Source organism: Chenopodium album, chromosome 2 (assembly GCF_948465745.1).
Source record: "Chenopodium album chromosome 2, dcCheAlbu1.1, whole genome shotgun sequence".
Classification (NCBI taxonomy): domain Eukaryota; kingdom Viridiplantae; phylum Streptophyta; class Magnoliopsida; order Caryophyllales; family Amaranthaceae; genus Chenopodium; species Chenopodium album.
Genome location: NC_137835.1, coordinates 15,773,424 through 15,786,681, shown reverse-complemented (window position 1 = coordinate 15,786,681; position 13,258 = coordinate 15,773,424). Strand labels below are relative to the sequence as shown.

The window sequence follows — 13,258 nt, the reverse complement described above, 5'->3', positions numbered from 1 at the left end:
ATTTTGATAATAAATACAATGGAAAGTGCGTTACTCAAATTATATGAAAATAAAATTCAAAAACATGGTATACACAAATTATATTCATCAAATACAAATTAAAGTATCAATTCAACAATTAAATTATAAATGATACTGAAAATCATAAAAAAAAAATAGCAATTAAAATCAAAAATCAAATTCAACACACTTTCAACAGCTTACATAACATTAAATATATGAATATCTTTCAAATAATCAATCTAAATAAGTTGTTCATAAAAAAAAAAAAAACATACACATGTTCAAATATCTAACATAATAGGTTTATAATTACAAAACATAAAAAAGTTTTAAAAATTCATAAATTGAAAACATAATAAATTTTCATATGCAAAGAATCAAATGTTCAGATATATAGATTATAAAGTATAGAACACCAATTTTTTAAAAAATGATTACAAAATACACAGATCTAAAAAAAGTTCATAAGAAATGTATCACATGTTCAAAATTATAATTAAGATGTTCATAAATCCAAAAATATATGTCAGTAAAAATATATCTTTATAGAAAACGTATCCTACGTTCAGATTTTTAACTTAAAATGTTCAAAAGACCAAAATGTAACAAAAAACAGATCTATTAATAATAGAATACACAAATATCACTAACAAAAAAAATTAAAATAATATGAAATCTACATATTTCGAAATTCAAACCTAGCCATAGTGATTTAGACAATGGAATTTCATTGGAAAATAATCAACTCCGTCGTCTTAAACACCTTCTCCTCGTCAAATCCGCCATTTTAAACTTCACTTCTTTGCAAAAACTCCATTAACAAAGCTTCGAATTGAAGGTTGAAGAAAACGAATTTTGAAATTAATATATGGTGATCAACAATGGTGATGAAGGAATTAAATCCACAACAATAATGAATGAATTTAAGAAAAAGAAAAATAGAGGTGAGAGAAATTAGTTAGAAATTATGAATTGTAAGAAGAAAAGATGAAGAATCTCGATCTATGGTGATGAATGAATGAATTTAAGAGAGAGAAAAAGAGAGGAGAGAGAAGATAGAGGAGAGAGAAATCAGAAATTAAAAAAGTGTGAGGGAGGAGAAGAGAGGAGAGAGAAAATACCGATATATAATAATGTTGGCAGTGATGATAAATTGTAAAAAACGTGGCATCTTATTACTGGTGGTGCACACAGTTTAACATGCACCATGGTGCATGTTATAATTTGCCCACTTTTTTTTTCCCTTCTTCTACAAAAGTGGGCCCTAGAGTACAAGGCCCATAAGATCGTTCAAATCTCAGTTTGTTTACAAGTAATAGGCCCACTTTCAAGCCTCTTGCTTAAGATTTCATCACCTCTTGTTTAAAAAAAAAAAGGTTTCATCACCTTTTAAAGCAAGTGGGTAAAAAAGTTGCAAAGCCCATAACATCGTTTTATATTTGATGTGTATATACAAGTATATTTTTTCATAGAATTTTGGTGTGGAAGCATATGGCAGGTGGATGAAATCATTGTACATAATCCTGCATTTTCCCAAAAGTTTACATTTTTGTGTGCATAACTTGTTCTTTTTAGCACTTTTTATAACAATGGAAGCGCAATTCAATAACTTTTGAACATTTTAAAAACATTGGAAAACTGTTTAATATCTTTATATCAAAGTTATGGACTTATAAGATTAGCTTGTAAAGCTTTTAAGGGAAGGAAATTTAAAGAGAATATTATAAACTTTTTATTATATATTGTAATGCGTTTTTTTGGGGGGTTTGTATAGGGTGCTTAATGTCCTAATTAAAATAGACTAGTTTACCACTCTAGAAACAATATTATTGATCCCAAGAGAGTAATGTTTAGAGCAATCCAAATATGCATCAACATGGTGTAGATCATTCATGAATTACTTTTAATGTCAAACAAAAACAAGTCTAAGAAAATAGAACCCTATTGAGAAAGTAGTGTATTGAAAACCTTAATCTATAGTTCTTAGGTAAGTAAGAGTTATATACTCCCAAAGAAAGTATTTCATTGAAAAAGAGAACTTAGATATAAAGTTATAAGAAACGTCTATGTGTGTTTTGATTCGATAATCAATATAGGGTAGCCCTTATTAGAATATGGGATTGGTTAGATTTTTAAAAGGATTTGGATCTTAAATTCAATACTTCGAATAAATTTAAGTTAAAACTTAAGCCGACTAAAGTTGTTTAAGTTGATTGAAATCAAATAAAACAAACCATACATTGTGAGATCTTGACCAGCGCGATTTCTGTGTGGCTAGCCATACCGTGTGACCGGAGTTACTCGGTCGGTTAGAGATTTCTCGATCAATCAAGAATTACCCTTAAATAAGTAATCTAGTCCTCAGAGTGTGACCAGTTTTGTATATATATATACTCCATTCGTGCTTTAATAAATGTTACACTTACCAAATGCGGGCGTGTTTTAATAAGTGTTAAACTTCTTTTTTTTAGCAAGTGCGGCCGTGTTTTAGTACTATATACTCTCATCTCATAGTCTCCACCCAAACTCAAAACTACTACTTTATTATTATTATTATTTCTCTCCTCTAACTTTCATTAGTTTTCAATGAATTATTAACTCCCACTATCTTTCTTTTACAATTTTTTAATACTCCAACTATCCACTTACCTCTTATTTTATTTATGTCAATTAAATTGCCTAAAACTATACGCCAGTCAAAGTGTAACACTTATTAAAACACGGGAGAATACTACTTACGTAGTATTTGAGTTAGCTATCAATATATTGCATATAACATTATTCATAGCACTTTGTAACATCTAAAGTCTAATATAGCATGAAATAAATGTTATGGAATAATTTGTACTTTGTATAATTGATTAATCATTCTTCAATAATCAATAGTATAACGTATGTAAGTAGCACATGGTAAGTAAAAAGACCAAAACTGAAAAGCCATTGCTTGAACGCCACTCTCTCTTGCATTACATAAATGAAACACCCCCATTTGCAACTAATGCTCCCTTCAGCTTCTGCACTCCTCCATTTCCTACCCTTTCTTGTCTTCTTTTTTTTTTTTTTTTTTTTTTTTTTTTTTTTTTTTTTTTTTTTTTTTTGCTTACCAAGATGCTTTTTTTTCTCATAAAAATAATTATACATAGGAAATCCAAGTCCCTGAAATTCATTAATTGGAAGTTACATCAACAATTTACATATGGAGTTAAAATAATGGTAGATTTTTTTTTTTTTAATAGAAAATAATGGTAGATTGGGAGTAGTAACTAGTTTTTTTTTTTTTTTGACAGCGGAGAAAAAGGAGACTAGCTCCCAACAGACTCGAGACTACCAAAGTCATACAGATAAGGACTAGGAGAGAGTTTAAATCTCTTAACAGGACTAATACAATTATATAAACGAGGGATAGGGGTACAATCTTCAAAACATGCTAAACAGTGCAAATGTGAGAGTTCCGGAGTAGTAACTAGTAAGTACAGTAGAAATGTATTATTTGGCCAAAACAAAGCTATAGAACAAATGCAACAAATAGATTTTAGACCTTATTCTCATCAGATTATAATCAGTTCAGTTCAGTTCAGCTCCCAATTTCCTTCTCTCATAAAATATTCATTTCAGTTCAGCTCCAATAAGTAAAGTTCAGTTTAGCTCATTTCAGTCAATGAGAACAGGCCCTTGGGGTATGTTCGTTTCTTATATTAATTTATTTGATCTTATCTTTAAGCTTAGATAAAATAAGTTAAGAGCATACAAATTGTTTTATGCACAATTTCGAACTATTTCAAATTAGTTCGTTAATGTATGTTAAAATAATATTAACTAGAATAATTGTTAAGTTCGATCAATAAAAGGGATTTCATGATCATATTAACAACTATAACAAGAATAGATTTTAAGTTCTTAAAATGACAAGGATAATGTAACTAGAGAATTACTTGAATTTTTATTTTCATTTTTTAGGGGTGTGTGTGTTGGAAATTCAATGTTTTGGTTTTAGTAGAGCAACATGGATCTCTTACCTTTAGGGGTTGTGTTTTTAATTAATATGTACTTCGTATATCATACTTAAAGAGTAACACCGGGCAAATATGACCCTTTAAAAGTTCAGAGATGGTTCTATTAACTTTCTACCTTTGTCTATGTTGCTTAGGACTAGATCTATAGAGGACGTATTAATTTTCTACCTTTGTCTATGCTTAAGATCAATGTCAACATTAAGTTATAATGAAGACGTTGGGCATGTTCTCATACATTTACTTTCAGTTCAATTCAGTCCAATTCAGCTCTTAATTTTCTTCTCTTATACAAAAATTCAGTTCAGTTCAGCTCCAATAAGTTCAGTTCAATTCAGCTGAGTTCAGTCAATGAGAACAGACCCGTATTAGTTCTTATTACTTAATGATGTTACTTAATGATGATACTACCTCTGGTCCAAATTACTCGCAAATTTGGAGTATTATTTGTGAGATATAAAATATTCCAAAATTACGAGTAACTTGAACCGGAGGTAGTATAACATTAAAAAAAAAAAAAGTTACAGTGAGAAATGTTGGTAAGAAATGGTAACAAAGATAATGTTGGAGGACAAAGTGAAATTTGAATGTGTCACCATGGTTATAAGGCAAGCACATAGCTAGACACAACCGTACTTGAAGGCTACACCACCATTCTTAAAACTTAGCTAGACACATTCGCACAACCCAATCTCGAGACGAAATTTTGTGCCCGTGCTATGTTGGGTTGGCCACTCTTAACATCGCGATCCACCCTTCGAAATGTCGTTGCGAGGTTGTGTTTTGTTCACTTTTTTTAGGTAACATAAGAGGATGCCCCAGTTTCTCATGTGTTTCTCACATGGCATTTTCGTAAATAAACCAACAACTTTATTCAACTTTTTTCAATTATGGAGCCCACAATAATGAAAAAGTTGTTGATTTATTCACGAAAATGCCCCCATGCATGAGAAACAAATTTCGTTTCTCACCCTGAGAAACAGGGAATTTCCCATAATATGCTTATTAGTTAAATCAAACTCTCCACCATTTATTACAACACTCAATTTACATATCAAGTCGTTTATTCTCGTGTCGTGCCAATTAAACATTAGGACTCGGATTGTACCAAATCCAACCCAATGTCAAGCCAAATAATATCATTCAATCAGAATTCGACACACTATATTTATATTTTGAATTCAGAAACATAAAAAATTTCAAGTATCAGAATTTTCAAGTAAAAAAATCCCAAGACTTGAGCTGTGCTCAGTTTGCGCAGCACTTGTTTGACGAGCCATAGTAAAAGGCCTTCTGCACACGCTACCTTAAGGTAGGACTTAGGCTTGGCCTATCGCAGCTGAAAAGTGGCCCACTTTCGGCAGTGCATTGGAATTCCCCATCAAATTATTAACCCAATTTAAGAAAGAAAGAATCAAATAACTTTTTTGTAACATCAACATCATAATTTAGACAAACTAGTCAATTTGCTGCTCCTTACTCTTCCCTATCCTCATTCACACTTGCATGTTTATAGTAACAACCCACTTTTACCGGAAATTATCTTGGCATTCCCCTAATTTAGTACCTTCTGTGTTTCTCTATATGCTATAGTCGGATAGTCTTATACCAAGTATATAGGCATGATCAATTTCCTGTTCGCGTTATTGATTCACCGGTTCATAATTAATTGTGGCATTGATGAATTTTGATATTTAAATATGTATCAGCTAAGTTTGAACTTGTATGATTACCCAAAGTAAACCTAAATGAAACTAGACTCGGGCCAAAGTGGAGTTAACTTGCTTTTGAATTGATAGCCAAAGTAATCCGACTTTATTTTAACCCAACTTTATTGAACCGAGCAAATCTGATGGTCAAGTGACTCAAACCAATATTATTCGATACTCGAATGGCTCAATTTTTGTATTTTTTTTAATTTTGTATTATGTTAGTGTATTCATTGCATATTTGAGTATTCATTTTCATTAATTTTGAATCATCAATCATGTTTAACCTCAAAATGATCCAATTTTTTTTTAATTCTAATCCAAAATACTTGAATGTTCGAAATGTTTTAATTCGAACTTTACCTAATTCAAACTAACATGTAAGTCTTGGGCCGATCTGAAATTACACAAGCTAAAAAGATCTAATCCGAACTCAACTCGAAACCCAAACCAACTTGATTATCTATGATCTCAAACAAACTCGGAATTCAAATCGACCTAACCTGTATTCAATCCAACTTGATTACTTGTTTACTTGAACAAGCCAATAACCCGAATTGACTTGATTTGTACCTGACCCGGAAGCATAATGAACCCAAATTATTCGTCTCAAACAATGCAATTGCCATAGTCTACTAGCAACCCAAATGCTCTCTTTATCTCTCTCCATAAATACTTATCCTTGTGCACAAATTTGATTTGTTTAAGTCACTCTTGTTCGAGATGATACTGACATTAATATGAATTAGGTAACTGGCTCGGACCTTTGCATTTGGATCATGACCAATACTCGCCCATATCAACCAACTTCGCCGACCACATGGAGACCTACTTCTGTCCACGTGAACAACCACCGCCTACTTGACAAGACAGCTACGTGAACCAACATGTGGCACCATCTTGGGAATTTTTATATATACCACAACATAAAAGTATGTTTTTTCTTAACCTAAACACTCTTAAACCACCTTTATACTCTTATTATTTAATACAGTAATAGAAAATAACGCATCTAAATTAACACAACTATTATTAAAAGGATCTTGCTAACGAACGCCCCCGGAGCATTGGATAAGCATTTAAAATATTTCCTACAATGGTATTAATTTGGGAATGCATGACAAATTCACACGTCGATCGGTGTGATTAATGTTCATTTAAATTTAATCTTTCTACTTTTATCTAGCTTATCAAACGCCCCCGGGACATTCGTTAGCTTTTGTCTTATTAAAAAGTGATGCACCCATTCAAAAAAAAGTGATGCACCTAATAGAAAATGAAGTAAATTGATAATCAAACGCAGTAGAGCTGTCAAATCGAGTATTCAAGTCGGGTTCATGTCGGGTCATGTCAGGATTTAGGTCAAATTCAAGTCAGATCATGTTGGTTATTTATACTTAAGTCGGGTTCAGGTCGAGTTGGGTCAAGTTTGATTTGGATTATAACAGGCTTTATATCTATTTGGTTGCAATTCGGGTTCGATTCAAGTCAATTTTGGGTCGAGTGATGTTTTGGGTTCGGTTTGTGTCAAGTCCAGTTACAAACAAGTTTGCAGCAAGTAAATTTCAGTCGGATGAAATTTAGGTTGGGTCATTCTTAGACCCGGGTCAAATTTTAGTCAGGTTGGGTAGAGTCAAGTCAGGTCAAGTCGAGTCGAGTTTAATTTAAACTTCAGTCATGCTAAATTATTGGGTCCATGCGAGTTAAAATTTGAAAAGGATAGTTTTTCGAGTCAATTTCAGATCGGATGGTTAGGTTTTGACATCTCTAGGCTCATATAAAATATGAGCCAATTTTGGTTGACTGGAACACAATAACAAAACGAGAACACCTTAAGCCAGATCAGGTCAAATCAAGGTTTGATAACCTAAGGGCCTGGTTTCATAGGTTTATTTTCAGTTCAGTTCAGTTTAGTTCAACTCAGTTCAGTTCAGTTCAATTCAATTCAGTTCAGCTCCTAATTTCCTTCTCTTATATAATATTCATTTCAGTTCAGTTTAGTTCAGCTCAGCTCAGCTCAGTTCATGTTCAGTCAATGAGAACAGACCCTAAATCACGAATGTGGACAAATTTTGACAGTTTAAACCACAATTAGATCATACCTTCTCTTATATAATATTCATTTCAGTTTAGTTCAGCTCAGCTCAGCTCAGTTCAAGTTCAGTCAATGAGAACGGGACCTAAATCACGAATGTGGACAAATTTTGACAGTTTAAACCACAATTAGATCATACTAGTTCTTGGTTCCAGTCTTGTTTAGGTTATAATCGATTTCAGGTTCTAAACAAATCGAGTACTAATCGGGTTCGGATCATATTCAAGTTGGGTCAAATTAGTTTTCGGTTAATATTAAGTTGATTACAAGTTCAGGTTCAGGTCATACAGTATCAGGTCTATTCAGTTATCAGTTAATTTCGGGTTTGTTCAGTTCAGGTTCCATGTCACTGTTTTGACCTATTCTTTGGGTACGGGTCTAATATAGATCATTGTCGGTTCAAGTCGGTTTTTCGGGTCGGGTCAGATTTTGACAGCTCTAAATGCAGACAATGAATACTGAATAGTGGTCACTATGATTTTCTTTTTTTTTAGAAGAAAAATAGTGGGCACTATGATTGAAAATTTGAAACAAAGAGATTTTCACAATTTCACACATAAAGCTCAAGCAAGATCCCAGACACGCAATTAGAAGCCAAGGATTGTCGATTTCCAAAAAATCAACTCCCCAAAAATGAAAATACAAGCATCTAGATTAATACACCTCTAGTATACAGTTACACTAAGTTAAAACTATAATAATACTACCACTTTATAGCATTAATATAAATTCATACTCTCATAGGCATAGCCATACAAAAACAACATTAGTTAATTTATATAAGCAGTACTTCTATTAGTTAATAACCTCAAACAAACAAAACAACTCCACCAAAACCTAAATATTCTAGGACACTTGGGTTATTTTACACAAGGGATCACACTAGGCTAGTGTAGATTTGCGGACGACATAGCGATAGGCAGCAACCTTCCTCTTCCGTGATGTGGTGTTGTCCACAGACAAGACAAGTTTCCCGGCCTCTTTTGCCAAGAACGAGTTGTGGATGGCATCGTCTGAGGGGTTGAGTTTCTTCGGCTTCTCCACTGCAAGGGTGTAGCCATCTTGGGCATTCGGGATGAACTCCGCGCTATACTCCAAGTCCCAACCTCCAACGACCAAGTCCCATGTAATTGTTGCACCCGCCTATTACAAAACCAACAATTAATGCGTCTCATTATAACTAAACTGTTGACATTGATCTTAAGCATCATAAAGACAAGTAGGACACACCATTAATCCTTTGTCAATCTGATTTCATAAATTCATTCACATGCCTTAATGTTAGCTCTAAATTTGATTCAAACTTGAGCAGAATTAACCCCACCTTTCAGGAATTTCCGACAAAAAATCACCAAAATATCCAACAATTCTAGTCCTTTTTTTTTTTTTTTTGAATAGAACAATTCTAGTCCTTGAATCATACTCAATAATGCAATATGCCAATTGTGCATGTTAAAATAGCTCCTAAAATTTGAATTGTTGGTCTTGTTGAAGGTATTTACAATCAAAAGTAGTTAATTTACAATCGAATGTTTTTCACCTCACAATTTGTTTAGCTTATTTTTGGTGCAAATTTAATTTCTATTTAATGCTTCCCTCAATTTGTGAGGCACAACAATGCATTGGACACCAAATCATAAACAGAAAAACCTGTATACTTGCTAGACAAAGAGGAAAACTAACCTCAATGCCCTCAATCTGAATATTAACCTTTTCACCCCCTTTGACAGTGAACTCGGAGGCCGGTTTCGCCGGGCCATTCTGGAGATCGCCCGGTCGACTCAGTCCCCCATACTGAACCGGTACATCCTCTGGCCTTATGAACCTATATAGATGAGTAGATCAAACCCAATTATTAGCTTTAGCTTGAATACAACTTATAAGCATTTCCAAAATTAATACTGTATAGAGTAATGCTACATGTCTAACTATATTTATCCATTGGTAGTATTAAGTTTAATCGTTATACAACCTCTATTTCATATTATATTGATGTTATCATCATTAGCACGCGTGTAAAACTAAAGTGTTTACATCATTGCGAAACGGAGGTAGTAGATAGTACAATTCTTTACATAAAGATAAGATCAACAGTACTAATGATTTAAGATACTCTTTTTTGAAATTAAAGAAATATCAATAGAATAATTTAGTACACTTGCATTGCATATTCAAAAATTCAAAAGTGAAGTGAGAAAAAGACAACACAAGAAAGCAAACACAGGGAAACATGATCACAGGAAATGAGATTACCCTTTTCAAATATTATCAAAAAAAGACAAAGAAAAGAAACAAAGAAGTTTTAAGTTCAGGCAAACATGAAAAAAGTAAGCAAAAATTCAGATGAAATGTCCTTTTTGCCACACAAAACCCTATCAAACACCCTCTAATCACAGTATCACACATTAAATAAAATTAAACACACCTAAATGGGTACTTTTATAATTTACTCAAAAATAAATATGCATTTAATATCAAATTAATAATCAAATCAAGGGAATTAATTAAAATTTTAATTAATAAGCTTACTTGTAGAGTGTTTCAGCAACATTGCCTTCCTTAGCAATCACAAACTTGCTCTTAGTTCTTTGAGTTAAAAATGGGCTGAACATTGAGTACAACAAGCTAAAATACCATGGCACATTGATGAAAATCTACACACACAAAAAAACACAATTGTTAGAAACAACACAAAAAAAAAACCCGAAACACGGAAAATCAAATCTCGTCTACATCATTGTCCTTTACCTTGCGCGCAACCATTTCAGGATAATTATCTTGAAAAAGAGAGAGAATCTGATTAGAAGCAACCCTAAGTTCTCTTTTAGGCATATCTTTTAAATCAGTAACTTGAATAATAGAATTAACACCACCAGGTTTAAAATGAAGTAATTTAATCCCTCTTTCAAGAACTTGAACTCTCCATCTCAAAAATTTCTCAAGTTTTTCATCATCCCCAAAAATTCTTTCATACATTTCTTTATCTTTAAACACACCATAAGCATTGTAACAAACAGGGTGACCTTCTCTATCAAATCCATGCATATAAGCAACTAATCCTTCTAATTCCTTGAACCCTAATTCTTCTTCAACTACACCATCTGCTTTAAACTCTTTTCGCCATTGCAGAGATTTCTCGAGCATTGAATACGCTTCGTTTACCTTGAAGTCCCTCGCTCGGAGGAACTTAAGGAGGATAACATCCGCTTTCTCGTCTTCGGCGAGAAGAGGAATGTTCCACATTGATGGGTTTTGATTGGATTGTGAAGATGAAAGCTTGGATTTGAGCTCATTGAGGGATTTCTTCTCAGAAGATTTGAGATTAGAGAGGAAATAAGTGTCTTCTTTGAAAGAAGGAGAACGAAGAGTTGTTGCTTCCATTAAAGAGGAGATTAAGTTTCTTTTCGTTGGGAGTTTTTGTGGGTTTGGTGATGGGGTTGAAATGGGTAGTTGAGTTTTTGGTGAAGATGCTTCCATTTTTGCTCTGTTTTTGCTCTGTTTTACTCTGTTTTTTTGGGGGGATTTTTGGGAAGAAATTTATGGGTTTTTTAGAGAGAGAAAGAAGGAATGTGGGAATGGAGGAGAGATAGTGAGAAAAGGAGATTTTATGGGTATTTGTTTGGCATTTTTGGTAGTGCAGAAGAAAGAAAGGAAAAAACAGGGGAAAACAGAGAGACTGAAAAAGAAGGTTATAAGAGAGAGAAAGAAGAGGATAAATAATTGAAGTGGGGGTGAGTGTGTTTTGTTTTTTCAACTGGAAAAGCTGGCAAAGAAGGGGTGAGGTTTGAGGGTTAATTTGAATTAAGTGAAAAAAAAGTTGAAGGTGGGGGAGTTTGTTTGAGTTTATCAAGGTTGAAAATTTGAACTAGGCTACATCAAAATTGAAGTGACATGGGGGGGTAATCTGAATTTACCACAAGTAGAAGCTGTTGAGGAGTAATTTTGGGAAAAGGGTTTAACTTTTTTTATAGAACTATTTTTGGATTTACGATTATGGCTAATTTGACTTCATACATGGTATATCTTCAATTCTTCATTGTTTGTTTTCAAATTAAAGTTCCATTTCACTCAAAAAAAAAAAAAAAAAAAAAAAAAAAAAATTATAAGATATTGAATATCCTTAAATTTACGAGGAATGTGTTGCCATAGGTGAATGCGACATAAGCGAAAGCAATTTTGTTAGGCATGAAGATGACTATTGCAATGCAAAAGATGTAATTGTTGAATGTAATGAGATGGTTTCAGCACAACTAAGTTTGATTGTGTTAATACCTTTGATTCGATCTAAGTTTTTCATGTTTTTATAGAGGTCGAGCTAATGACTCAAGCTATCTTTAATTTAGTTAAGCTTGTTTATGTTCAAGCTAGCAACTTGAGCATTCAACATGTGTGGGTAAGAGGTTTGTTGAAGTGTGGTAGACAATGTAATAGCTTACGATTTTTGTTTGATTTTTAAGGAGTAATTAGTAACAATTAGGGGTTGTTCTCATACGTTGAAGTTCAGTTCAGTTCAGTTCAATTCAGCTCATGTGTAATGATATTGCTAATGATATAAAGCAAAATTTCATTCTTTTAAGCACTTATTACAACGACGATAATAATAATAATAATGATCAATAAATAATAATAATAATAATAATAATAATAATAATAATAATAATCAATAAATAATAATAATAATAATAAATAAATAAATAAATAAATAATAATCAATAAATAATAATAATCAATAAATAATAATAATAATAATCAATAATAATAATAATAGTATATTTTTCTTAAATATTTTAATATGTATATTTGTATATACACATATGTATAATAATAAATAATCAAAGATCACTAATCCGTAGTTAAAAATCACTAATTAATAAGTTCAGTTCAGTTCAGTTCAGCTCAGCTCAGTTCAGTTCAGTTCAGCTCAGCTAAGTTCAGTCAAAGAGAACAGGCCCTTAGTGGTAATGGTCAAATCCCTAAAAAAAATGATTCAAAGCTACAAAAGAAAATAATACTAACACGTCTAAATTCTATTAGAGTAAGAGTTACAAATAAGTATTATAATATCTCCTTTTTACATATGAAAAATTGTCATAATATTTGACAATTTTTCATAGAAAAATGATAAACTGAAGCTAAAAAAGAAATATTGATGATAGATTAACATTAATAACACTTATCTATGCATAATTTTGTCATGAATTTCCAACTTGATTCCATTTTAGAAAATATTTGATGTTTGTAGCCCTAAGGGCATATATATATATATATATATATATATATATATATATATATATATATATATATATATATATATATATATATATATATATATATATATATATATATAGAGGAAGGCTCATGTAAGAACCCTCCTCTATATAAGAACCCAATCTTATATAAGAACCCATCTCAGCCGTTCATTGGTTTTAATCTAACCATCT

General features: G+C 32.1%; 1 protein-coding gene across 1 annotated transcript; it reads right to left on the bottom strand.

The window, feature by feature from the left end:
• Positions 1-8,503: 8,503 nt before the first annotated feature.
• LOC145583749 (patellin-6-like) lies at positions 8,504-11,581 on the bottom strand. The gene is made up of 4 exons (XM_081640731.1): positions 10,566-11,581; positions 10,347-10,471; positions 9,501-9,642; positions 8,504-8,960 (listed from the first exon to the last, which is right to left on the bottom strand). The coding sequence occupies exons 1-4, from the start codon at positions 11,292-11,294 to the stop codon at positions 8,700-8,702; spliced, it is 1,257 nt and encodes a 418-aa protein (XP_081496857.1). The 5' UTR covers positions 11,295-11,581; the 3' UTR covers positions 8,504-8,699.
• Positions 11,582-13,258: the final 1,677 nt, after the last annotated feature.